The 25,050-nt window shown below is 51.4% G+C and overlaps 1 protein-coding gene across 1 annotated transcript; it reads left to right on the top strand.

The window, feature by feature from the left end:
- Positions 1–341: 341 nt before the first annotated feature.
- Positions 342–24,321, top strand: KIF18B (kinesin family member 18B). The gene is made up of 16 exons (XM_037492490.2): positions 342–429; positions 8,660–8,986; positions 9,593–9,750; positions 10,061–10,165; positions 10,338–10,448; positions 10,529–10,726; positions 10,865–11,041; positions 11,637–11,711; positions 11,864–11,952; positions 12,347–12,548; positions 12,868–12,995; positions 15,484–15,689; positions 15,941–16,469; positions 17,387–17,476; positions 17,955–18,076; positions 18,279–24,321. Exons 2-16 carry the CDS (start codon positions 8,668–8,670, stop codon positions 18,380–18,382), a joined length of 2,613 nt encoding a protein of 870 aa, XP_037348387.1. The 5' UTR covers positions 342–429; positions 8,660–8,667; the 3' UTR covers positions 18,383–24,321.
- The last annotated feature ends 729 nt before the right edge of the window (positions 24,322–25,050 follow it).

The raw sequence follows: 25,050 nt of genomic DNA, 5'->3' as shown, positions 1-25,050 counted from the left end.
AAACATGTTTGACGTGTGGTTGCTACAACTGGTGATGAACCCAGTTCCAGGGACTGAGAAGGGCCGCGGCCCTCTACCCGCACCCCGACCGCGAACTCGCTCCTGCCGGGCGGTCGGGGCGGTCCAGCTGGGAGCCTCGGCCGCCGACCTCCGCCGGCCGGAAGGGGCAGTGCGCACGCGCACTGCCGCCAGCGCCCGCCACTTGGGCGCGGTGCTTAGTTACTTAGGAAACAACCAATCAGCGGCCCGCGCGGCGGCCAATGGGAAGCGCGGACGAGGCCACCGGCTCATTTGAACGCGCGGCGCGGGGCGCGGGTGGGCCGGCGGCGGGGAGGGTGTGGGCTGCGCGCGCCTGGGGTCCCGGGCCCTTGTGCGTGGCGGAGAGATCGGGGGGCACGTGGCGACGCCAGCAGCTGGATCCGCCGACGGGTAAGCGCGGGCCCCGCTGCTCTGGCCTCTTTTGCGCGGAACGGGAAGGTGCGGCCTGGAGACCCGCGGGTCTGGCGCGGTCGCGTCTGACCCGAGCGTGGTGGGGGTGCGGGGAGCGGAGACCCGACACCCCCGCCCGTTTGTGCCGGACCTGCGCTGGCCGGGACCTAGACCTGGTCCCGGACTCCCTCTCGACTCCCGCCGGTGCGCGAGGCGGTGCGGGCCCTTCTGCCGCGGGCCCCGGAGCCCGGCACCCCCGGAGCCCGGCACCCCCGAAGCCCGCCACCCCCGGAGCCTGCCACCCCCGGAGCGTGGGTGTGGAGTAGCGGGGACCGCCTCTGCACATCTGTTACAGAAGACCTGATTGCAGAGCTGTGCCAGCCATCGTAACTTAGTACTGGGACACTCAGTAAATATCTTAATAAAGGAGGGAATTTTGAAAGCACATGTATGACAGAACACCAGGCCTTCTGCTTTTGCTCCTCGGATGCCTCTCCTCTTAGCTCTGACCCTTTAAGGCTCCGAAAGTGGCATGAAAAAGGTAAAACCTGATCTGTGCCAGGGGAAGCGCGGGGAATTTTACTGAAGACATTGGCTGTTCTGGCTTCACGGGAAATTGTTGTATGTCATATCAATTCTGATAATACTAACATTTGTTGAGCACAGCTTTGACTTAACTCATTTAGTGTTCATAACAAACCTATGGGCTAGAAGCTTATTTTTTTACATTTACAGGTAGCTCAGAGGTGAATGTCTACAATTTTTTTTTAATGAGCTTCCTTTCAATGTTTTATTACTTTTCCCCATCTCCTCCCTATTCTGTTTCTTCTCCCATCTCAAAAGCTGCCAACTATATCCAGCCCTTTTCTGCTTATTTCATGATTAAATTCCACCCCCTTCAGAAGAGGTGATTTTAAGATGTCTTTTATTGATTAATTAATTTATTTATTTTAAAGATTTATTTATACAAGCACTGGGTACAGTCAGAAGCGTAGGAGGTGAGAGAATTCACCAGAGCCTGAGCGGGGAGCGGAACAGGCAGACTGACAAAATACATTGCTGAGGGGAGCAGCAGGCGGCAGGAGACGTTTGAAACGCCATGTAGGACCCTCGCAGGCAGCTGGGATCGAACCGGGGCTGCAGAGGCTGCAGGCAGCTTCGTAGCCCAGCACTCAACGGCTTTCCCACCAGGGGAGGCCCGATTTTCAGATGTCTTAATTTGTTGATCTTTCTTTGTATTATCCAAACCAACTCCATTTGTACCTGTTTAAGCAAAGTGTACAGGCAACATGTTTTTAGAGGCACTTATAAAAATTGTCTCTATCTGGCCACAAGCAAAGTTGAACAGTTATCAGACTACAAACTATATCCTCTTTCTACAAGTAATTAATCTAAAAATACAAAAGAAAAAGAAATGAAAACAAACTCATGTTTGGGTTTTAAAAACACTTATATAACTCAGTCAAATAGGATATCACATTTGTAATTAAAGATAATTACCATGGAACAGTGATAATCCTATTTATGAAACTTGTGGGATGCAGTAAAAACAATGCTTAGCAGGTAATTTATAGTCTTAAATTCTTACATTCAAACTTGTTTAAGCTGAAGTTAGTGAGGCAAATATCCAAATTAATAAGATAGAATAAGACAACAGAAGAATTGCATAGAAGTTAAGAGGAAAAATTAATTACCTAGACTCTTACCTTACACTAGAGGATTAACATAGCCAAAAGCTATAACTTTCAACAGACTAATAAAAGAGCCAGACTTCTGGCAATATAATTAAAAAATAAAAGAGACATGAAAAAATTATCTTAGGAATGAAAAGAGGGACATGACTTCAGTTGCTGAGAGATTAAAAGAGAGAAACTTTAATGGAACACCCCTTTGGACAATTTTCAGTGAAAAAATAACTTACCAAAACTGACTCAGGAAATTATAAAAATTTGAACAAACCTAGCATCAGTGAAGAAATTGAATTCATTAAAAATCTACCTTCATAGGCCTCCCTGGTGGCGCAAGGGGTTAAGCACAGCACTATGAAACTATCCGCAGCCTCTACAGCACGAGTTCGATCCCTGGCCAGTCAGGGAGCTACCCACATGGTGCAGCAGATCTCTCCTGTCTCGCCTGCTGCTCCCCTCAGCAGTGTATTTCAGTAGATCTGCCTGTTCTGTTCCCTACTCTGTCTCTGGTGAATCCTCTCACACACCCCCACCCCCGCACCTCTGGCCTCTGCCCCAGTTCTTGTATACATGAATAAATAAATCTTAAAAAAAAAAAGAGAGAGGCAAATTTCCTTATGCCAATAAAAAAATGGAGTAATGGGAGCATTCCCTATAAAGTCAGGAAAAAGATAAGATTGCTCACTCTTGCTGCCTCTATTCACTATTGTACTGGAAGTCGTAGCCAGAATTGCTAGACCAAAAAAATAAATATATAAGATGATATGATTAGAAAGGAATAAACAAAACTATCATCAATTACAGCTCCTGGTTGTCTTTTTTTTTTTAATATTTATTTATGCATACAAGAACTAGGGTACAAGCCAGAGTTTTGGGGGGCGAGAGGATTTACCAGAGACAGAGCGGGAAACAGAACAGGCAGACTGACTGAAATACATTGCTGAGGGGAGCAGCTGGCGAGCCAGGAGAGGTCTGCTGCGCCATGTGGGTAGCTCCCTGGCCGGGGATAGAACTCATGCTGCAGAAGCTGCGGTCAGCTTCATAGGTTGCATCCCAACCCCTTGTGCCACCAGGGAGGCCGCTCAGCTCCTGGTTGTCTTAAAGAACAAAGTACACAGCTCCTTCCTCTGCAGGACCACCCCAAGAAAGACCGGTTATCTTTGTTCTATGGATACTAAGGTGAGGGGCTGTAGGAGCTGCAAATACCCAGTTGTAGGGCAGGATAGGGGAGGAATGTGCCTCTGGTGACAGAACAAGACCCAAGTCCTGGCCTTGCTACCGTGCTGGTGACGAGTTCCTTCCTGCGCCTGCTTCCTTTGTAGAGTAGGGGCTTAACAATTGTATCAACAATTACAGAATGAGATTGTTGTGAAAGCTAAATGACTCCATTTGTAAAGGACTTAGGATAGTGCCTGATACATAGTAAGTGCTCAGTAAATGTTAGCTAGTTAATAATAGTGTTTATACTTGGATTCAGACTCTGATCTTCTCTGGCCTTTATTCATTTATAGGATAGATATTATTCAGTGTCTATTGCTTGCTGGGTCTGCACAGGCTGTATCAAAAGGCGGGTCATGCTCACTTGAAGTTTAAGGATAAAAAACACAAGTGTGTGAGTTATAAAGGAGAGAAGAGGGGCACTACCACAGCTCCTATAAAAATAGAACATTTGGGACTAGGTACTTTCTCTACCTCCCTAGTTCCCAGTATCTGCAGGCGGATCCCCTCAAATCCTTAAATATTCTTCTCCAGGGGCTTCTAAGGAGCTCTGGCTTATTCTGCCTGTCCCTGTGAAGGTGAGCAGAGAAACTCCCCTGAAAACAACTGAATCTTTGCTTCCAGGTCCCAGCCTCAGCTCCACAGTGAACTGGCCTCTGGGTTTTAATGAGCTGCTCTGGGTTAGAAACAGGACGTGACTGTGGCTGGCTCAGAAGCCTGAAGATCTTATTAAAGAATCATCTCCCTTGTACTTTTGGGCTGAAATGCTCTTTCCAACCGAGGATCAAAGCAAACTTGACAAACGTTCTCTCATTAATCTCCCCATCCCTCTGGGGCAGGAGCAGATTGGTAGCTGTTCTTTCTGGCTCTCAAAGCGGGAAGCTGATGTGACTTCGGGTATGTGGCTGGTGGAAAGATCTCCCTACTGGTCAGATGCAGAGCCTAAGACCTAGGTATCTGAGCTATGGCCATGCCAGGTGTCACTGCCACCCTCCCAACCTGAGCTCGCAGCACTATCTCAGGAAGAAGGAAAACATCTCATTAGGCAAACAGTCGGCCTCACTGGCCCTCAGGAGGCAGAGAGGAGAGAACTGTAAAGGTTATGGACACTCTGTTGCCAGTGCCCTTTTTAATTTCCTGCTTAGAATGTTAGGCTGCTCTGTGGCTCCTCCTCAATAAAACCCTCCCCATGGGAAGCTGAGACTGCCATTAAGGCAACCATCAGCAACCCCAGACAGTAGGGCCAGGCACCCTCTGCCCTCATTTCCCTGGGTGCTAGAGTGGGGCTCCCTGGGAGTGGAAATGCAAGGATGAGACAAAGAACTGAGTGTTTAAAATTAGGTGCAGCCCATATATCTGAAGGTGCTTACAGAATACTGATTACCTAAAGGAACTATAGTTATTAAATAAACAAGGGAGACTATTGCAACATCCTTTTCAAGGGAGCATAATATATAATGTCGTTATGAGGCCGCATGGCTGGCTCTGCAGTCTGGCTGCTAGGCTGGAAGCAGACTCCATCATTTACCTGGTATTGGGACCTTAGGGAAGTTCCTTACCCATCCCCACTCAATTTTCTCATTGAGAAGTGAATATAATAGTATCTATCTTGTGAGAGTGTGGTGCAAACGAGATGATGCAAGTAAGATGCTTAAAACCATTCCCGATACAGTTAGCACTTGGTTATTGTGTTTAGTATGATGACAGTGGATGCTGAGACGGGAGCAGAGTATACATACATAGAAGTTTTTTGGTTGGTTGTTTTGTTTGTTTGTTTGTTTTTTACATTTGTTCCCCTGTTTTGTGTGGGTAAGAAATTTGGGAGTAAGGAATAGGAATTTCCAATGACTTCAATTCTGTCTCATTCCTAAGGAAAAACATGAGTCATTTGCTAGAGATCTGGTAGTAATCCCACTTGTCTTTGCTGAATGACTGGTAATTGTGACCTATCAGCAGGACCTAGTCTTTACTGGGAAAGCATTCATCTATGCACACCCCCAGGAACAGCCCCTGTTAATATATCCCTAGAATTGGGCTGAACTTTTCCAGGGTATCTGTGAGTCCTGCATTCCAAAAATTCCATCTTTACCTAACTTGGTAGGCTGGCATGAAGAAGAAATTAAAAAACAAACAAAAAACATAACAAGAGTGATCTGAGGGGAATACAAGAGGAAAGAGGCAAATAAGTGTTTAAGAAGTCTGACATGTCACCTTCTGCATTAACAGAATGAAGAAGAAACACTTGTGATCATCTCAGCAAGTGCCAAGAAGCATTTGCTAAAATTCTATACCCACTCCTAATGGGATAGAGGGTGGGGAACTAAATATAGAAAAGCTAAAAATAGAAAGTAGCTGTTGTTATTTGCAAACTATACCACCATTTAATTGAAAAATCTAAGGGAACCAATGACAGTCTATTAGAACTAATAAAAGGAGTTCAGCAACGTGACCAGATACAAAATCTGCATACAAAATGCAGTAACTTTTTTACAAATATTCTGGCAAAAATGAGTTAGAAAATATAATTTTAAAAACAGTCTATTCACACTATAATGAAGATTATGCAATTTTTAGTAATAAACCTATCAACACATATATAAACCCCATGTGAGGAAAACTATAAAATTTTACTGAAGATTATAAAGTTGTGAATAATGAAGAGATACTGTGTTCCTACATGGGAAGACTTGATTATTGTAAAGAGCCCACTTCTCATATTACTCTATAAATTCAAAATAATTCCAATTAAAATCTTAGCAGGATTTTTCATATAACTTTTAAAGTTAATTCTTTAATCATAGACAAGGTGCCCAAGAATAGCTAAGAAAAAGAACAGCAAGGTAATATGTTATATGATTATAAAACTGAGTTACTGGAAAAGGAATAGACATCATTAGAACAGAATTGGGAGTCCAGAACAAAGTGATGATTATATAAGAATTCAGTTATGCTAAATGATATTTCAAATTAATGGAGAAAGAATGCACTATTTAATAAATAAATGATCTTGAGATCATTGTTTATCATTCAGAAATAAAAGGTACTTTAGAAACCTCACATCATTCACACAAAAATTAAATTCTATTTGGGTAATGACCTAAATGCAAGAAAGAAAAAATATTACCTGTACAAATAAGAAAAGTGCATATTACCTTGGGGGAAGGAATGTCTTCTTAAATATGACATAAAAAACATAAAAGACATATTTGACTGTTTAGAAATTGAAATTTCACTCTGGCCAGGGTGAAATTTTTTCCAAGAATGCATGGTTGGTTTGATACCAGGAATAATATCAAATAATTTATTACTTCCACAAAATAAAGGAGAATAAGTATATAAATATATTAGGAAATGCTAAAATAGCATTAAATAAAAAGTCTAGCTGGTCCTATTAACAGCTCTAAGTAAAATAAGAATAGAATAGGGGCCTCCCTGGTGGCGCAAGAGGTTAAGCACAACACTGTGAAGCAATCCGCAGCTTCTGCAGCATGAGTTCGATCCCCCGCTGGCCAGGGAGCAACCCACATGGCACAGCAGACCTCTCCTGACTCGTCCGCTGCTCCCCTCAGCAGTGTACATCGGTCAATCTGCCTGTTCTGTTCCCCACTCTGTCTCTGGTGAAACCTCTCACCCTTGAATCTGGCCTGTACCCCAGCTCTTGTATGCATAAATAAATAAATCTTTAAAAAAAAGAATAGAGGGCCTCCCTGGTGGCGCAGCGGTTGAGCACTGGGTTGCGAAGCTTCCCGCTGCCTCTGCAGTACAGGTTCGATCCCCGGCTGCTCCCCGGCCACTGGAGGAGGGTCCCACATGGCGCGCAGACCTCTCCTGCCGGCCACAGTGTACTCAGCAGTGTACTTCAGTCCTTCTGCCTGCTCTGCTCCCTGCTCTGGCTCTGGTGAATTCTCTCACCCTCCTGCGCTTCTGACTGTACCCAGTGCTGGTATAAATAATAAATAAATAAATATTTAAAAAAAATAGAATAAATTGATACTCTGATGACTATTTGTCCAAAACAAAATAGTAAAGGGCTAAAGCCATTTTCTTTAAAATCAAGAGCAAGACAGTGATGCCCATTATCATTATTATTCAATGCTGTTTTGGAAGTTCTAGAGAATGCAATAGATGGGAAATTAAATCTTTGGTATAAATGTGGAGAAGAAAAGGTAAAAAAATTGTTTTCTAATATATAGTTGTATATTCAGAAAAATAGCAATAAGCCCTTTAAAATTAGAATTAAGGGCCTATCCTGGTGGCACAGCGGTTGAGCACTGGGCTGCGAAGCTGCCTGCAGCCTCTGCAGCGCTGGTTCGATCCCCGGCCGACAGGCGAGGGTCCCACATGGCACGACAGACCTCTCCTGCCATGCCCGCTGCTCCCCTCAGCAGTGTACTTCATCAGTCTGCCTGTTCTGCTCCCCGCTCTGGCTCTGGTGAATTCTCTCACTCTCCCACGCTTCTGACTGTACCCAGTGCTTGTATAAATAAATAAATCTTTAAAAATAAAAAAAATTAAATTAGAATTAAGAAGAGAATTTGAGGGCAGTGGATATAAGGCAAATGTGTAAAAATCAATCCTATTTCTCCATACTAGCAATTGCCACCTGGAAATGGGGATGGTAAAAGGTGTCCCATTTATAAGAACAATTAAGTCCATAAATCACTTGAGAATTATGTGGAAAGGACTATTGCAGAACCTCTCTGACGATCTATGAAATCTTATTAAGGGACATAAAAAAATATCTGAACAAATGGGCAATAGCCACGTTCTTGCTTGAAGGTTTAATATAAAATAAATAAGTAAGTTTAATACAATTCCAAGTGTAATACTAGTAGGGTTTTGGGGGTTGTTGGTGAGTTGTGGATTGGACATGAAATTGATTGATTTTTCTTAAAATCAAAGAGAGCATAAATGCCTAAAAGAAGCCAAGAAGTTTATGAAAAAGAAAGACCAGTCGGGTAGGTTTGCAGTACTAGATGGAAGCATGCTGGAATGGAATGGAATGGAAAGGAATGGAACAGGATGGAACAGAATGGAAGCAGTGTGGTATTGGCACAGGAGCAGACAGTGGAGGCCAATAGGAAGCCCAGAAATAGACTTCTGAAATAATGCAGTCATTTGGATATGACAAAGGTGGTATTACAAGTGAGAAGGAGGTATTTACTAATATTGGTGGTGGCCCTAGTATTCTTATTCTCTTGAGGTATGAAGTGGAAGTCAGATGTTGGCAGGGGAGGTGGGGAGGACCCCTTGGAAACAAGACTGAGAATGCACCTGGTCACCTAGGATGGGACCAGTCTCATCTGCATCCTGTTTCTCCCCAGGTGTTGCCATGGTGATGGCGGTGGAGGACAGCATGGTACGGGTGGTTGTGCGGCTGCGGCCTCCCACCCCACGGGAGCTGGAGAGCCAGCGGCGGCCTGTGGTTCAAGTGGTGGATGAGCGGGTGCTGGTGTTTGACCCAGAGGAGTCTGATGGGGGGTTCCTTGGCCTGAAATGGGGCAGCACCCACGATGGCCCCAAGAAGAAGGGCAAAGATCTGACGTTTGTCTTCGACCGGGTCTTTGGTGAGGAGGCCACCCAGCAGGACGTGTTCCAGCACACCACCCTCAGCATCCTGGACAGCTTCCTCCAGGGCTACAACTGCTCTGGTGAGGACTTGGGCAGCAGGGAGATAGAGCCCTCATGGGACAGCCTTCCTCCCTGCTTCCTCCTAAGGGTTTCCCAGGTCTTCTGGCAGTGCCTGCAGTGGGCACTTGTTGAGGGCTCTGCCCTTTGCATTCTCTACTGGGCCCTGGGTACAAATAGCAACTTAGATAGACATGGTTCCTGTCCTCTTGGTATTTACAGGGGGGTGGGGTGGGGGGAAGACGCTAATCACAAAATCACGCCCACAGTGTGTGTTTTAAGCTGAGAGAAGTGATAGGAGGGACAGATTTGTGGGCCTTCCACAGAGGAATCTTCCTAGCCTGGAGAAGCCAGTCCTAAGGAAGGGAGCAGCCCCCACCTCTGCGGAGCCTCTGTGGAGCGTCTGTGGAGGCCTCTGCCCTGGCTCCCTGCATGGGAGCCAGGATGTAGATGGGGAGAACTCAAAAGCTGCAGTGTGAACAGGGGATGTGAGTGGTAGGAGCAGAGGAACTGTAGACCCAAAGGCAAGGGACTTGGGGAGATGGGGTGTCGAGTGGATGGAAGTGCACTGGGGAGCTCCTAGTGAGGGCAAATCTGGCCCTGCCGCCACCCTACTCCCTACCCTGCAGTGTTTGCTTATGGAGCCACTGGGGCTGGGAAGACACACACCATGCTGGGAAGAGAGGGCGACCCCGGCATCATGTACCTGACCACCATGGAGCTGTATAGGCGTCTGGAGGCCCACCGGGAGGAGAAGCAATTCGAGGTGCTCATCAGCTATCAGGAGGTAGGGCTGCTGCTCCCTCCCGATCCCTCTGTCACAGGAACCTGAAAAGAGGGGAGTGGGGCGATCAGATGGGAGAGAGGGTGTTAGGACGTGGGCAGATTGGGTCCAGTTAAGGTCCAGCTGGTATAGCCGCAGCTCAGGGAGAGACTGCTTGCAAACTGGGCCTGCCCTCCAGTTCTGGTCAATGATCATTGTCCTGCAAAGTGCCCAGCACCCCTGCCCAGCGCCTCCGTCCTCTCTAGCCTGCAGGGGAGAGGCTTCCAGACCAGCCATGTCGCTCAGGCCTCTCCCTCACTTCCTTTCTCCTCAGGTGTACAATGAACAGATCCATGACCTCCTGGAGCCCAAGGGGCCTCTGGCCATCCGTGAAGACCCCGACAAGGGGGTAGTGGTGCAAGGACTTTCCTTCCACCAGGTGTGGAACCGGGCTTGGGGGGGATGAGCAACTTCTGGGGTTCCCTCCCCAGGCAGTGTGGGGATGTCCTGTATCTTGTGGTGATGTCATAGCAAGGAAGTAGTCTTCCTATCAGGGGGACAGGTTCTAGCTGGGGAGACTATAGCCCCCTTCCTGGACCTTCCCTCTGCAGCCAGCCTCAGCTGAGCAGCTGCTGGAGATGCTGACCAGGGGAAACCGCAACCGTACACAGCACCCCACTGATGCCAATGCTACTTCCTCCCGCTCCCACGCCATCTTCCAGGTGAGATGGGTCCCGGAGCCAAGCAGAAGCCGGACCTCCAGATACCCAGAGCCCCCTCAAGCCCTGCTGTTTGTCCCCAGATCTTTGTGAAGCAGCAGGACCGGGTTCCAGGCCTGACCCAAGCCCTTCAAGTGGCCAAAATGAGCCTGATTGACCTGGCTGGCTCAGAGCGGGCATCCAGTACCCACGCCAAGGGGGAGCGCCTGCGGGAGGGTGCCAACATCAACCGCTCTCTACTGGCCCTCATCAATGTCCTCAACGCCCTGGCTGATGCCAAGGTAAAGCTGCACAGCCCCACGAGCTCCCAGGATAGTGACCCCGGTGCCTGAAGCCCAGGATCCCAGGGCCCCTCACTTCCTCCAGTCCCAGGTCTACCTAGTACAGCTTCCTCACCCCCACCCACTCGCTGCCCCCAGGGCCGCAAGTCTCACGTGCCCTACCGGGACAGCAAGCTGACCCGCCTGCTCAAGGACTCCATCGGGGGCAACTGCCGTACCGTGATGATCGCTGCTGTCAGCCCCTCCAGCCTGACCTACGAGGACACTTACAACACCCTCAAGTATGCCGACCGGGCCAAGGAGATCAAACTCTCGGTGTGTGCCCACCCAGAAGAGCCAATCTGGGCATGGGGGAGCCCCCAGCCCGGGAGGGGACAGGGGCAGGATGCCCTGGAGCAAGTATTCCCACAAGGCAGAGGGAAGGAGCTCCCCAGCTTCAGTCTTCAGGGAAATCCTTTGTAATAGAAATGACACAGTCCTGGTCCTTGGGAGACTCCAGTTGGGGAAGGCAGGGTGGTCTCCAAAACGAGTGTCAGCCAGTGACTTGTTTGTGGCAGCAGGGCCCTGTTTTCAGCCAGACAGCATAGTTACCGATATGCAGCCCAGATTAAAGCTGTTGCTCCGGTTTCCCCTGCCTCCTCCAGGGAGCCCTGGCGCTCCTACAGCTGCTGCTGAAAAGCCCCTGGCCTGGTAAGAGTGTTGGTCCAGGAAGTCAGGGGCTGGGATTCAAAGGCAACCTCTCTCTCTTAATGCCATCTCAGCCAAGCCAGGACCTCGCCTGCTCTGTTTACCCCATCGTGAGGGCGAGGCAGGGAATATGAGGTGCCTAGCACAGTGCCTGGCTATGGAAATAATTGCTAACGTTGCTTTAAATAAACACCCAAATCTCTCTCCTATGCCCCCATCTCAGCTGAAAAGCAATGTGATCAGTCTGGACTGTCACATCAGCCAGTACGCCACCATCTGCCAGCAGCTCCAGGCTGAGGTGAGGAGCTGCCCCGGGAGCTCGGCAGGGAGGCCACCCTCCTGAGCAGGAGCGCAAGAAACAGGAGCACTGGGGTGTGGCCAGGGTTCTGTGCCCGCCCCTCATGGCCTGTGCTCACATGGGACTGAGGGGCTGGGGTGCTTCTGTTCCAGGTGGCCACCCTGAAGGAGAAGCTCCGCGTGTATGAGGCAGGAGCCCTCGCCCCCCAGCAACCCCCCAAATCAGGTCCTTCACAACAACTGTGAGTTCTCATACCGCCATCCCCGACCCCCCTAGCTTTCAGCTCAACAGTGAAGGTCCCCCTCCTCCAGCCTCTGGAGGGCTAGGGCTCCTTCTGTTCTGATACCCAGGGCTAGGGGTTCCCACCCAGCGCCCCGATTAGCATCTAGAATGCTCTGTGTTAAATAAGTAAATGACATCCCTGCCCACAAAAGCAGTCTCTGCTATTCAAATAGGGTGCAGGTGAGGGATGGGTACCATTGTTTCCTAAACCAGAAATTCCTGAGTCCTCCTCCCACCCTCAGCGGCAGCCACCCTCTGGGCACTATACTACCTGGTGCCACGAGACCTTACCCTCTCCCTGCTTTCTCTGCCTGCCCCTCTCCTGCCTCTCAAATCCCTTATTTCCCCCTTAGTCTTCCCAGGTCCCCCTCACCATCCTGCCTTCCTAGCCAGCCCTGTTGTCCAGAGCTCCACCCAAGGTCTACAGTCCTTCAACAGGAGAGCCTGGGGCCAGAGACCCAGGGGCCAGAGACCCAGGAGGAGAGGGCCACGGGCGGAAACTCATCAGACCTGGAGCAGCCCCCAGAGAACAAGGACGAAAGCCCCGTCCAGGAGGTATGACTGGGAGCTTGTGGAGCATTGGGAGGTGGGGCCCTCCCCACTGGCAGCCCCTGGGCTCTCACCTGGGTGCCTTACATCTTAGTCATTACAAGGCCTGGGCGGGAAGAACTACCCTGTCAGCCGCTGGGTGTCTGCAAGTGTGGAGCATGTGTGTTAGTAGCAGGGAGGGGGGCCTGGGTGAGAGAAAGCTTCTGCCAGGACCTGGTTGTTCCAGGAGCTGTCTTCCCTGCTCGGAGGAGGGAAAGGCTTTAGATACCACTCTGGAAGGGAGGAGGCCACCCCGCGCCCTCTTCCTGACTGCCCTTTTCCTTAGGTTCCAACCCAGGAGCCGGAGCAGACCCTCAGACACCCGCTGGCAGGGTCCCCTGGTCAGACCCCACAGCCCAGGACCATCGTGGGCCACCTCTCCCCACAGAACCTGGATGGGGACCGCTCTAAGCAGTAGGTGTCTTCCTGCTCTTCTCTGGGGTTCAGGGTGGGATGCGATGAGTTCCAGCCTCCTGGGTTGAGCGTTAGCATTAAGTATGTCCCAGAAGCTCTGGTTCTGCTCCAGTTAAGAGTCAAGTCTTTTTTCACCAACATTGCCCTGGTCTGTTTTCAACAACTTGATGTTATCACCTATTCTGTTTACTTATCATCAGCTATTTATTCCCCCAAGTAACTGGCAGCTCAACAGAAGGGGAAGCAAAACCCTGAAATCCATCCAGACAGCTGGCAAGCCTCGAGCGAGGGCAGGGCTGCTGGGTGAGAGCTCCGCTTTCCAGTCTGCAGGCCCAGCTACCCGCCCGCAGCAAGCAGGGACTGAACAGCCAGGAGAGGCTGGGCTTGAGGCTGAGGGGGGGCAGCCTCCCCGAGTCAGGTGTTTATCGGGTATCTCCATCCATGCACGGTGGCAATTTCTTCTCAGGAGTGAACACAGCCCCACCCTAAGCCAAGGAGACACTGGGGGCCATTCTTTGTTTGTAGAGCACCGCTGGTGTGTTTTTCCTTTGGCCCCCAGAACATAAATCCCCTGCCACTTAGCCATGCTGCTGCCAACCCCATTCTTCCCTCCCCAGCATGCTTCACGCTAGGCAGTGTATTTAAAGCTTCCGGACAGAAGGGCCTGTTTAATTTTGTTTCTTGTTGGGGAGTGTCTGTTCCCGACTCAGCAAAAATGCTGCAGCCTGAATAATCAGCGGCTCATTATCTGTCTCCTGCTGCCGACTCCCTGGGGCCCTGGGAGGGCAGGGATGCACTAGTGGAATGTCCCCTCGGCCCCCAGGGAACAGCCACTGATGACTCAGGGTCTTTCTGCCTGGTGTCCCCCATTGTGAGGACAGAGGGCATCAGGGTTCTCGTTTCTGCTGTGCCTCTGGCTTTGTGGCCTCTGACAAGTCACTTCAACCTTGGCTATAATTTGGAAATACCAGCCCTTATTTTCCCTACCTCTTAGAGCTGAAGCGCTACTAAAATGTGACAAAACTCCAAGTATTAAGGGTTGCAGAACATTCTAGATCATTTCCATACTTGGAAACACCCTAACAACCAGATAATCGAAAATAATTTCTCTTTGACTTTAGAATATGGAATCTGAGACCACCAGGCCACTGAGTAAGATCTTAGATTTTCCAGTTCGGTGGTTTTTCAGAATTTCCCTCAGCTGCAAAATCCTTTCTTCAAATGGAATCTACCGCTGAAGTCGGCTATGCAGATCAGATAAATAAAGCAGAGCTGCTCCATCCTCTGATGGGGTCCTTGAAATAGACCCTGACATAGACCAACTCCCCATTTGCCAGATGGGGTACAGAGGCAATTTGCCTGGGGCCACACAACAAGAGGGCCTTCTGACACAGCCCAGGATCCTACATCCCACCCAAGGCATTTCTCCCAGACACCCACTTTTCTCAGTCATCCAATCTTCCTATAACGTGTGACTCAAGCGGATATAGAATGAGTTTCTGCTGTGTCTTCTTTAATTTCTATCCTGCCTCCTTTCAAAAAGACCTTGAGGCTGCTTTATAAAATGAATTTGAGAGCGCACCGAGGGCAGAGGAATGGCCTCAGAGATGTCCAGGCAGGTAGTGCTACCTGAGGATAAATTATTTGCCGTGAATATTCCCCACCGAGATAATTGTGTTTATTCTATTCTCATAGGTTGCCTTAGAGAAAGAAAATTTGCTTTATTAGAATCTAAATTCACAGCACCAGTAATCCCATTACCCTTATAATTTCCTGTCAGTCGCCCCCTGTGCGTGTAGAGCACGCGTCCCTTCATACATGCTCTCACAATCGCAACCATACTACCAAATGCATTTTTTGAGGGGCTTCTTGGAACCAAGATCCACATAGCCTATCTTGTCTAATCCAAGCCTAACTCAGTGATGCTGTGTTTGCCACTTTACAGAAGCAATGGTCAGCATCCTTACAGTGCACCCTAGGTACTCATTTAATTTCAACAACCCCACGAGGTGGGCACGTTTGTTATTCCCATTTTAAGGATACGGAGACTGCGGTTAAGCCATACACCCAGCATCATACAGCGGGGAAGCACAAGGGCAGGGACTGAGCTGGCAGTCTGGCTTGAGTCTACCTTACTTTGTCCTTCTGGTAAATGGACTCAAAGTCACAGCGCTGGGAGGTGGCAGAACTGAGTCCAAGGTCACTTAGCACTCTTTCCCTGTTTTGGGATCACTTTCTTTGTTTTGAGGCTTGGTTAGTGGGTGAAACCTCCACCATTACTTGTGGCCATCTCGCCAGCCCTGGGATGTGGCAGAGCAGGAGCCGAGGCTTGGGGGGGCAATGAGGCCAGCCAGTCTGGGACAAGGCAGGCGGAACCCAGGAGACCAGGTCCTCACCACACCTGGAGAGATGGGGACAGGTGCACTGCAGGAGGACCCCGGTTGGGCCAGGTCTGAGTTGAGGCGGCAATCCCGTCCCTCTGTTCCAGGTTAGCACTGAGGGTGCTGTGCCTGGCCGAGCGGCAGTACTCCCTGCTCCAAGCGGCCAACCTCCTCACTCCCGACATGATCGCAGAGTTTGAGACCCTGCAGCAGCTCGTGCAATCAGAAAAAGCAGAGCCCGGAGTGGAGGCCTCGAGGATGCCAAGCCCAGCCAGAGGGGCGCTTCCAGCTCAGGAGCTGTGTTCAGAGTCAAGTGAGTCTTAGCCCTGGCTGCCTCTGCCCTGGTGCCTGGTCCTGCTGGTGGCTCTGAGTGGCCAGGGCCTCTGGCGCTGGGTTATGCTTCAGTAGGAGGCGGGGCCCCTGGGACCATGGACTTTTACACACACACAGTCCTGAGGACGTAGGGGCTTCTGCATGTCTCCAGTGGATGCCCAAATTCTACAAATTCTCCTTCCATCTGGCCAGGCCCTGATCTCCCCTCTGCACCCCCTTCACTGTGCCTAGAGTCTGCAGGATACTCCGGCCCTGTGACCCGGACCATGGCAAGGCAACTGAATGGCCGCATGCACACTCTAGGGATCCTACCTGAGCCTGATCGGACCCCAGCACAGACATCCCCGAGACCCATGGAGAAGAAGAGGAGGAGGGGACCGAGCCCCTTGGAGTCAGACAGCCACCTTGCACCAAAGCCAGGGACCAAGCGCCAGCGCCAGTCCTTTCTGCCCTGCCTGAGGAGGGGGTCCCTGCCTGAGGCTCAGCCTCCATCTGGACCCACTACCCCCAAAGGGAGAAGGGCCTCTTCCCCCTGCCACTCCCCTCGCTTCTGCCCAGCCACAGTCATTAAAAGCCGGGTGCCCCTGGGCCCCTCTGCTATGCAGAACTGCTCCACCCCTCTGACCCTGCCTGCTCGGGACCTCAACACCACCTTTGATCTTTCTGAGGCACCCTCCTCAAAGCTGGATTTCCATGACTGCGTGGGCTGGGAGAATGTCCCCCAGGAGCTGAACAGGCTGGATCAGCCCTTCATCCCCAGGTGGGTCACCTTTTTAGCAGCCCTCTCAGGAGGAGGTTAGGGGTCAGCAAGGGGCAGTGGTGCTTCCAAGAGGAGTGGAAGACACCCCAACTCTTAGATAAGGATGCTTGCTGTTCCCCTTCTTTCCCTTCGATGTGATCAGCTGTGTTCCCCAAGTCTCAGAGGGCAGAAAATAAGGTTTCCGTGAAGGCCTTTCTTCCCTCAGGTGGCCTGCCACCTGCACTTCCAAGCTGCCAGCTCTGTGCTGGTAGCTGACAGGACCCCAACTGAGAGGGCCAGCAGGGAGCAGGATTAAAGAGGGGAGCCCAGCCCTCTCTATTCCTTGCTTGGGCCCTTTGACCTGGGCTGAGTTCCATGTCCCTCTGAGAAATGCCTTTTCTGCCACTTCTACCCCTGGACTTTACTCTCCAGCCCAGCATCTGGAACTGGGAAGGGAGCTTGAAAAACTTTGTTCAGCAATTTTTCAGCAAGAAGAGGAAGTTCTCACCCCCATCTTCTGCCCACATGACAGGGTAGAGTAGTAGCAACCAGTTCAGGACAGTCCAAGGCCAAGAACAAGTGGCGACTGACCTGACAGCAGGCTGCCCACTGCATCCCAGCCCTTCCCACAGCCCAGACCACCCCTCAGGAGCCAGCTCAGAGCTGGGCAGGTGGAAGGGTGAAATTGTTTGAACTCCAATTCCCCGGACGTGCCAGAAACTGACATCTGGATGTTCTCCCAGAGCAGGCCTGTCACTCAGCTGTCAGTCCAGGCCGAGTGAGGTGGGGAGTGGAATCCACCTCTTAGAAGGAAAAAACCTCAGAGGTCATCGTGTCTAACCTCCCTCCACCCCAGCCGGGGCTGGAAGGAGAGGGGGCTGGCACCATTTTCTGGTTCCCTCCTGATCTGCCTCCTTTCACTCTCCTCCGTCCCTCAGCGGACCCATGCCCCTGTTCACCACGAAGGGGCCCAAACCAACGTCTTCCTACCCTGGGATGTCTGCCCGCAAGAAGAGGCGTGTTGTAAGGTGAGGCTGAGGGGGTGACAATGCTTTCCCCAGGGCAGTGGACACCTGAGCCAACCACAGACCCCAGCTGTGAAGCTGGGCCCCTGGGAGCCAGTCTCAGAGTCTGAGAAGAGCTGGCACCTGGTTCTCTTACCAGGCACCCCTGGACCCCTGCTCTCGCAGCATTATACTAGAGGTGAAGGGGATCGCCCTTCTTGGTTACAGCCCTGGCCCCTTTCTGCATAGGGGATAGTCAGCACTCCCTGGTTAATCCAGAGGCTGGACCGCCCACTGCCCATCTCCGCTGCCCTCCCAAACCCCACTTAGCTTTCCTTCCCCCACTGCCTCTCCTGCCCCCAGATCTGGCCTTGGAAGCTGATGTTGGTTCTCAGCCTCCCCCTGCCCTTAAGTCTTAGTGTCTAGCTCTGTCATACCCTCCTTCCCCCATCGTAATCCTGAGGCCTCACTGTGACCTTCCTTCCTTCCTCCCCTCCCTTAGCTCCTCAGTCTCCCGTTCACTGGGCATCACCCAGGGCCGAGGCCGAGGCCGAGGCCACAGCCGCATTGCGCGCCTCCCCAGCAGCACCTTGAAGAAGCCCACTGGGCTCCTGACAATCCCAGGTGACCAGCACTGGGGATAGGGGTGGTTTAGCCACAGCAGCAGATAGAGCTAAAGAGGAGGAGGGGCTGGGGTTTTCCAAGCAGCTCAGCAGTGCTGAGATGAACCTGTTGAAAGAGGTAGGCCATGGGGTGGGAAGGGGAGACAGTGGGCCAGAGCCTCACTTTTCTCCTTCCTCCCTGCCTCCCGCATCCAACTGGCCAGGATCCTCCAGTCCCCACTGCCCAGGCAACCAGAGGAGCCAGAAGGAACTGATGGGGGTTGGAGGAGCACTGGCAGCTGGGAACTGCATTGTCAAGGCGTCCTGACCAGCCAGTCCCTCCTGGATCCTGGAGGCCCCTGCACCAGGAGGCCTGACCTGCTCACTCTGAGCAATTGCCAACACCCTCCATTATTACCACAGCACCCCCAATCTTTCATTCTGCTATTCTCCCTAGTAGTCTCTTGTTATACTCACTTCTGGGAGTGTATGTGTTCATTTGCGATGGTTAACATGTTGCCATTTTAAAGGGCGCTGCCATCACCTCCCCAAGTTTATAAGACACCCTCTCGAGGCAGGTGACTTGGGGGTTTTGGTCCCCAAACCCACCTTCCAGTCTAACACAGGACCCTGTGCAGTCACAGCCAATGCTCAGCTGAGGAGGCTATGGGGCTGAGGTGGGGAGCCCTGGTGTGGCCCTTCTTGCTTCAGGGAAAGGAATATGTCCAGCCTAGAGTAGGAGCCCCAGCCCCCGGCCTCTGTCCTGGTGGTGACACAGACGTGGTGGTGCCCTGATTTCTAAACGAAGGTAGCTTTCTTGATTTCACTGTTTAAAACAGGATACACTCAGTGCAAAAAGCAGTGTAGAGAAGAACTGGAAATTCCTCCTTAATGCTAACCTCTAGATATGAGCTGTTGATACCTGGACTGATAGACTGCTGGCCTCTCTGCGTGTGTACATATATGCATCTATATATGTAGATATAGAGATAATATTTTTATTACAATAATGAATCAACCTTCTCCAACCTTGGTGTGTGTCTTTTACCTTGGTAGGATAGCAACACCTCCCCTTTCTCTTCTTCCCATTCTTCAAGATCTCAAGGAACTTTTAGTCTAGAGAACTTTCTCGTCCTGGCTCCTGCCTTCTTAGCTCTGGACCTCCAGCCCCTTCCCCTGAAGCCCTGTCCTCCCGCAGGACCTCTGCTCCTGAGCGGTGAGGAGGCAGTTTCTCCTGGAGGCCTGTTCTGTCCACATATAACCTTGGATGGGGATTGATAGGATCCCTGTTAGGGGGAACATCTTAGTGGTCCCCAGATGTTAGGGGGTCTCCAGGCCAAGTTCCAATTGGCTAGAACACAGAGCAATCTTCCTCCCAGGGCCGGAAAGGCTCCCCTCCCCTGTTCCTGGCTTTCCTCTCCATTTGTTTCTTGGTCAGATTGGTTTGGGTTTTTTGTTTTTTCTTTAATTAAGGTAACTCTGGTTTCCAACACTGTATATGATTTCCTCCACTCCTTTGGATTGTGACAGTTTAACACAGATTTACCTCTGTCTCTCCAGGAAGACATGGCTGACTGGATGAATTAATAGTGTAAACAAAATTACCAGAGTCTGTTTAACTTGTTTCTGAAAACAAACATGTTAATGGTATTTAGCACATTGTGAATAGTGTGTAAATAATGCTGCTAATTTCAAACTGAGTCCCTAGTTCTGGGGGAGCAGCCTTCCCCTCCTCCAACCCCACCCCATCCAGATCTGACTTGTTTTTTTGGAGAATACACAGAGGAGCACCTCCCGGCTGCAGGCAGCTTCGTAAAACTGCACAACCTTAGGAGGTGTCATGAGGACATAGTCTCCCGGAAGACTGGCAAAGCGTGCCCAGTTACCAGCAAGTGGCAGCACCAGGATTCAAATCAGGGTCTGGATGTGTGCCTTGCACCAACCTGCTTCCCTTTAGAAGCAAACCGGCATCGTTTCTTTCCGAGTGCCTGGGGTTCCCTCCTCTCCAATTAGTCTTAATGAGTTTCTGTTCCCCTGTGGGCCAGGATTCCCACAGCGGCAGGCACAGCTTCACATCTGTAGCCTCCAGCGGCCTGGCGTGGCACCTTGACCTCATGAGGCCTCTCTGAGTGCTGGGTGGATTCAAATTGAATAAATTCCCCCTTTCCTGGGGCCCTCCCATATATTATCTCATTTGATTGTCCACCTCACCCCTGCAAGGGCAGAGGTAGCAAGCACCCGGTAAGGCGGCTGGTAACTAGGGCCAGGAGGGCAAGCTTCACACAACAGGGTCCCTGGCACCGGGCGGAATGTGCCCGGGCTGGGGGCAGCTTGCAAGTGGAAGAGGTCACTCTTGACAAGGATGTGTTGCAGCTGGCCATTTGCTCAGCAAACATTTGTGACTCTGTGGTGCAAAATGTGCTCTCAGGTGACCCGTTAAATGCACAGACTCTGCCGATGGAGTTAAGCACGTGTGGCTCTGCCCTCAATCAGGAGAGGTCAGGCAGAGAGTGCCGGCTGCCTGGTATCCTGCTCGCCAGGAGGCCACTTGGCTGGTCCCAGCTTGGCAGGGAGCTGGCAGGGGCTGCAGGGGGTCAGAGAGCTGACAGCCAGCTCCCAGCTGACCTCTGGGGGGGGGCCACTAAGCCTCTGAGATTGGATTGTTCCTAAATAAAGAGATCAATGGCTCCCTGTCCACTGCAGGCCCAGCCTGATGTAAGGCCCCACTTCCTGCTTCGCCCTGCCCTTCCACCTTGGGGGCCCTCATTCCACTTCTGGGAGTTTAGAAGTACTCCCTTCCACCCACCCTTTACACCTCCTCCTTTCCCACCTCAGGCCTGCAGCTCAGGTCTGAACCCATCCTGGAGTATAAATTCCTGCCAGACTCAGTGCCAGGAGGTGCAAACATAGAATAATACATGGTCCCTTCATGCCGGAAATCAGAATGGCATCTGTCCCTATCACCTGAGTGCAGACCTAAATCTCCATCAGTGTTAGTATTGATCAAGGCAGGGGACTGGGCTTTCCCCTTTGGGTCCCCCTATACCCTGCCATCAGCTTGATCCCTCTCAGGGGACTTCATCACTATGTGGGAAGCCTCCTTGGTGACTACTAACTCAGAGGTCCTGCCTCTCAGGCCCCTGTTCATCTGTCCCCAGGTTTCCCTGGAAATGTCCCTTTGGCTTTTAGCAAAGTTGGGGGATCCTGGTTCCGAGAGAGAATCTGGCTTATGGCTCAGAGGGCTTGGGATGGAGTTTTTGGGGGTATAAGGGACTGAAGTCACTGTCAGAGGCCTGGAGACCACAGCTTTGTTTTCTGATAACCCCGAGGGCTGCCCTCAGTTCACCTGCAGCCTTCCCACCCCCACTCCCCAGATCATACTGTCCATTTGAAGGACCACTGGGTTGAAGACAACTGGCTGCCCACCAGCTCTCTGCTCCCACAAGGGACACATCTTGTCCCCACCACTCACCCTTCCAGAGGGACACAAGCAGGAAGGGAGACGGTAGGGAGCAGAGGAGATTGGGGGAAAGCAATTAAAGAACCGATCTCGGGGTTGGAGGCTGGAAGGTGGCACTGGCTAGAGTGGGCCCTGGCTTTGCAGGGGAGAAGGGAGAGAAAGGGCCTGAGCTTATTAACCCTAGTGCAGCAGCCTGACCCCTGGGTCCATGAAGGTGAGTGAGTTGATGCCTCCACTGACATGCTGAGAGGGGTCAGCATGAGAGGGAAGAGGAAAGGTAGGAGTCTGGGGGTTCAGCCGGGAACATTTCTGTACCCTCTCAGAGTACAGAAGGAGGCTCTAACCAGCAGAGCCTGGCTGGGTACAGGCTGCGAGTGGGGAAACAACTGCCCTGGCCTGTGGCAGCCACTTCTAACTGCCAGGGTAGAAACTCCTGTCCTCAAGGAACTGCTCTCAGACACTAAACCATGGGTCCTCCTTCGGGAAGTTCCCATGCAAGGGGAGAGGATGGCTTCTGTCCTGTGGGTGCCTTAGTCTGACCCTACCCTTAGGGAGAAGCCATTCGAATGGGAAGAAGACCCGTATCAATAAGTCCCTTTTAGGCTGAGAGGCAGAAGACACGCACACCCATGGGAGAAGTTGACCCACCAAGGGTGTCTCAAGCCAGAAGGCCCTGTAGGTCTCCGGTCCAGGGTTGGGGCAGGTCAGGATGGAGGAAGCAGCACCTACTCAGGGAGTTGGGGAGGGAAAACCGGCTGGAAAACAGCTACTCTGAGTGTGCTAGGGGCAGCCAGAGACAACGCTCATGTGGCCCCTGGCCTGTCCAAGGCCACCAACGACTGGTGATCTGGGGACAAATGGTCCTGTCTCCCACCCCCTCATCCCTGGCTGCTGCCCCCTGGGTCCCATTCACACGCCAGGTAGCTGCCCTTAAGAGGAGAGATGGCCCACACACTGCCCTGCCCCACCCCCATCGAAGCCTTCTGGAAGACCTGGCTGCCACCCCTTCAGCCCCAGCGTCACATGCTAGCAGGTAGAGAGGTGCTAACACCTGGCTGCGGTGGTTAAATGGAAGCTATGATTGCCAAGCATCCAATATGTCCAGCTTTCATTGATTTTATTCTCACAACTGCCCTGGAAGTATGGTGAGTCCCCCTTTTGCAGATGTGAAAATGGAGACTAGAATGTTCCTGAGGTCATCGAAGATCGCATGGGTACTGAGGGGCCTGGGTCTTGTCCTCTCCCCTAGAGCTCACTACAAGAGCAGACAGGGGCAACTTAGAGCAAAAAGGAGTGACCCCTCAGGTGATATGAATTTGCATTTAAGAAAGTTTACAGCTGTGAGAACAGCTTTCTCCCGGAGTTGAACTGCGGTGGCCGGCAGGCCGCTGGGACCTGGGTGGCCGAGCACTGCCATCTAGTGGCCACAAGGACCCAGCTCCCTTGCTCAGGGCTGGGCGGAAAATGGATGGACTCACGCAGAGATCACCAGCAGGTGGCCGCCAGAGACCTACATTCTCCTGATCCCACCCAAGCTTGGGGACCACCATGGTGCCATGCACTAGGAGAGGGGCAGGGGTTCAAGCAGCAGTCAAGAAACAGAATCGAGTCTTAGAGACTAGCAAGTTCAGAAAACTCTGGGCACCTTGAGTGTGGGTTGAGGCCAGGTATGTGATGGTCTGTCCCAGGAGGCATTTGGGTGTCTGTAGGGTGAAGAAAATGTCAGGCTTTTCTGCCCTCCCGCCATCAGGATAGATGATGGATCCTTGAGGTCCTGAATGCATGCCTGATGGCAGGCACCTGGAGTGGGGTGTGGGCATAGGTAGATGGGATTCACCTGGGCTAAGACTGTGCTTTTAAGGGCGGCGTCATAGGGACGCCAGCAGAAGCCGAGAGAGAAGCAAGAGAAGCAGAAGCTGAGAGAAGGCCGGAGAGCCCAGATAGAATGAAGACTTGCTGGGGGCTGGGAGGACTGCCAGCCTCCCGGCCCCCCAGCACCTCTGCCTGCTGTGTACCTGGTAAATCCCAATAAAAGACCTGCAAAAAACCACTGAGGACTCCAGAACTCCTTTACCCAGTCTACTGGATCCTAGAAAACCTGCACCGTGTCCATTCCTTCCCCTACAGTGCCACAGGCAGGAGGGCATCCTAGCAAATTCTAATGCTTGGGGAGGGGCAGGTGGTTGGGAAGGCATCTTGTTCCTACCTCAGCTTGAAGCAGGGGTGAGGCCTGGCTGAGAGCCCTGTGGAGGAGCATCCAGGCATTCTCTCCCCATGGCCCTCAGCCTCTGCCGGCTAGTCCAGGCATCAGTCTCAGGGTTGGCCAGAGGCTTCTGATGTTGAGCCCCTCAGATAGGGGAAGGAGAGGAGGCATCCCATTGCACGGGTCTTCAGCCAGGCCTGGAGGGTGCGGGTGGTAGTGGAGGTTGGGAGCTGTGTCTATTGGGGCAGATGTGCATCATAGAACAATCTAGGAGAGAGGATATATAACAGCCCATTATAGGCCTTGATTAAATTAATGCCTATAGTGGAAAACCATGCAGCTGTTAAAATGATGATGTTGATAAACATTGATATGGAAAGATGTTCACAACATATTGAGTGAAAAAAAGCAAATTACAAAATAATTTGTACAGCATAAGCCCACTCTCCAAAAAATGAATTTGTATGCGTGGAAAAATCTGGTAGTATTTATCTCCAGGTGGCAAAATTATGGCTAATTAAATTTTTTTGTTGTTTTACTTATCTGCATTTGCTGATTTTTCAACAATCAATGTGTAATAAAAAATAATGAAAGTTTGGCAAACAACCACGATATCGAATGTGTCTACTTCTTTGGTTCTCCTTGGACATCTTTATGTGGCTAGGGGCTGAGCGTGGGGATGGGTCTGAAGTCAGAGTGGGGGTGAAGGTGGAGCAAGGGGCCTAAGGAGGTGGATGAAGGCTGGGCGGGGGTTCTCCATCTGCTGCTGAAGCCAGCCTTGTCTCACATACATGGGTGGAAGTCTCTGGGCCTCTCTGACAAGCTGTAGGGTAAATGATTGTCGGGCTTTTCTGCCCTTCCGCCATTAGGATTAATGATGGATCCCTGCAGTCCTGAATGCATGCCTGATGGCGGGCACCTGGGGTGGGGTGTGGGCATACGTAAGTGGGTACACCTGGGCTGAAACTGGACCTATAAGGGCGGCGTCACGAGGATGCCAGGAGAACAAGCAGAAGAGAGAGAATGAGACCGCGAGAGAACACCGGAGAGCCCAGAAAGAATGAAGATTTGCAGGGGGCTAGGAGACCTGCCAGCCTCCTGCCCCCACCCCCGCCCCGGCACCCCTGCCTGCCATGTACCTAGTAAAATGTCAATAAAAGCCTGAAAAGCCACTGAGGGCTCCAGGACTCTCCTTTACCAGTCTACATAGGATCACAGAGAACCCGCACTGGCCCTTCCAGCCCCTACACAAGCCCTCCCCAACCTTGATGCGTCTCTCCCCTCAGAACTGCTTTGCATCCATTTCAACTGGACAGAAAGAGGACACTGCTGC

This window comes from Talpa occidentalis, unplaced genomic scaffold (assembly GCF_014898055.3).
Source record: "Talpa occidentalis isolate TD23 unplaced genomic scaffold, MPIMG_talOcc4v2.1 talOcc4.7, whole genome shotgun sequence".
Lineage (NCBI taxonomy): Eukaryota > Metazoa > Chordata > Mammalia > Eulipotyphla > Talpidae > Talpa > Talpa occidentalis.
This window is presented reverse-complemented; position numbering and strand designations above follow the sequence as displayed.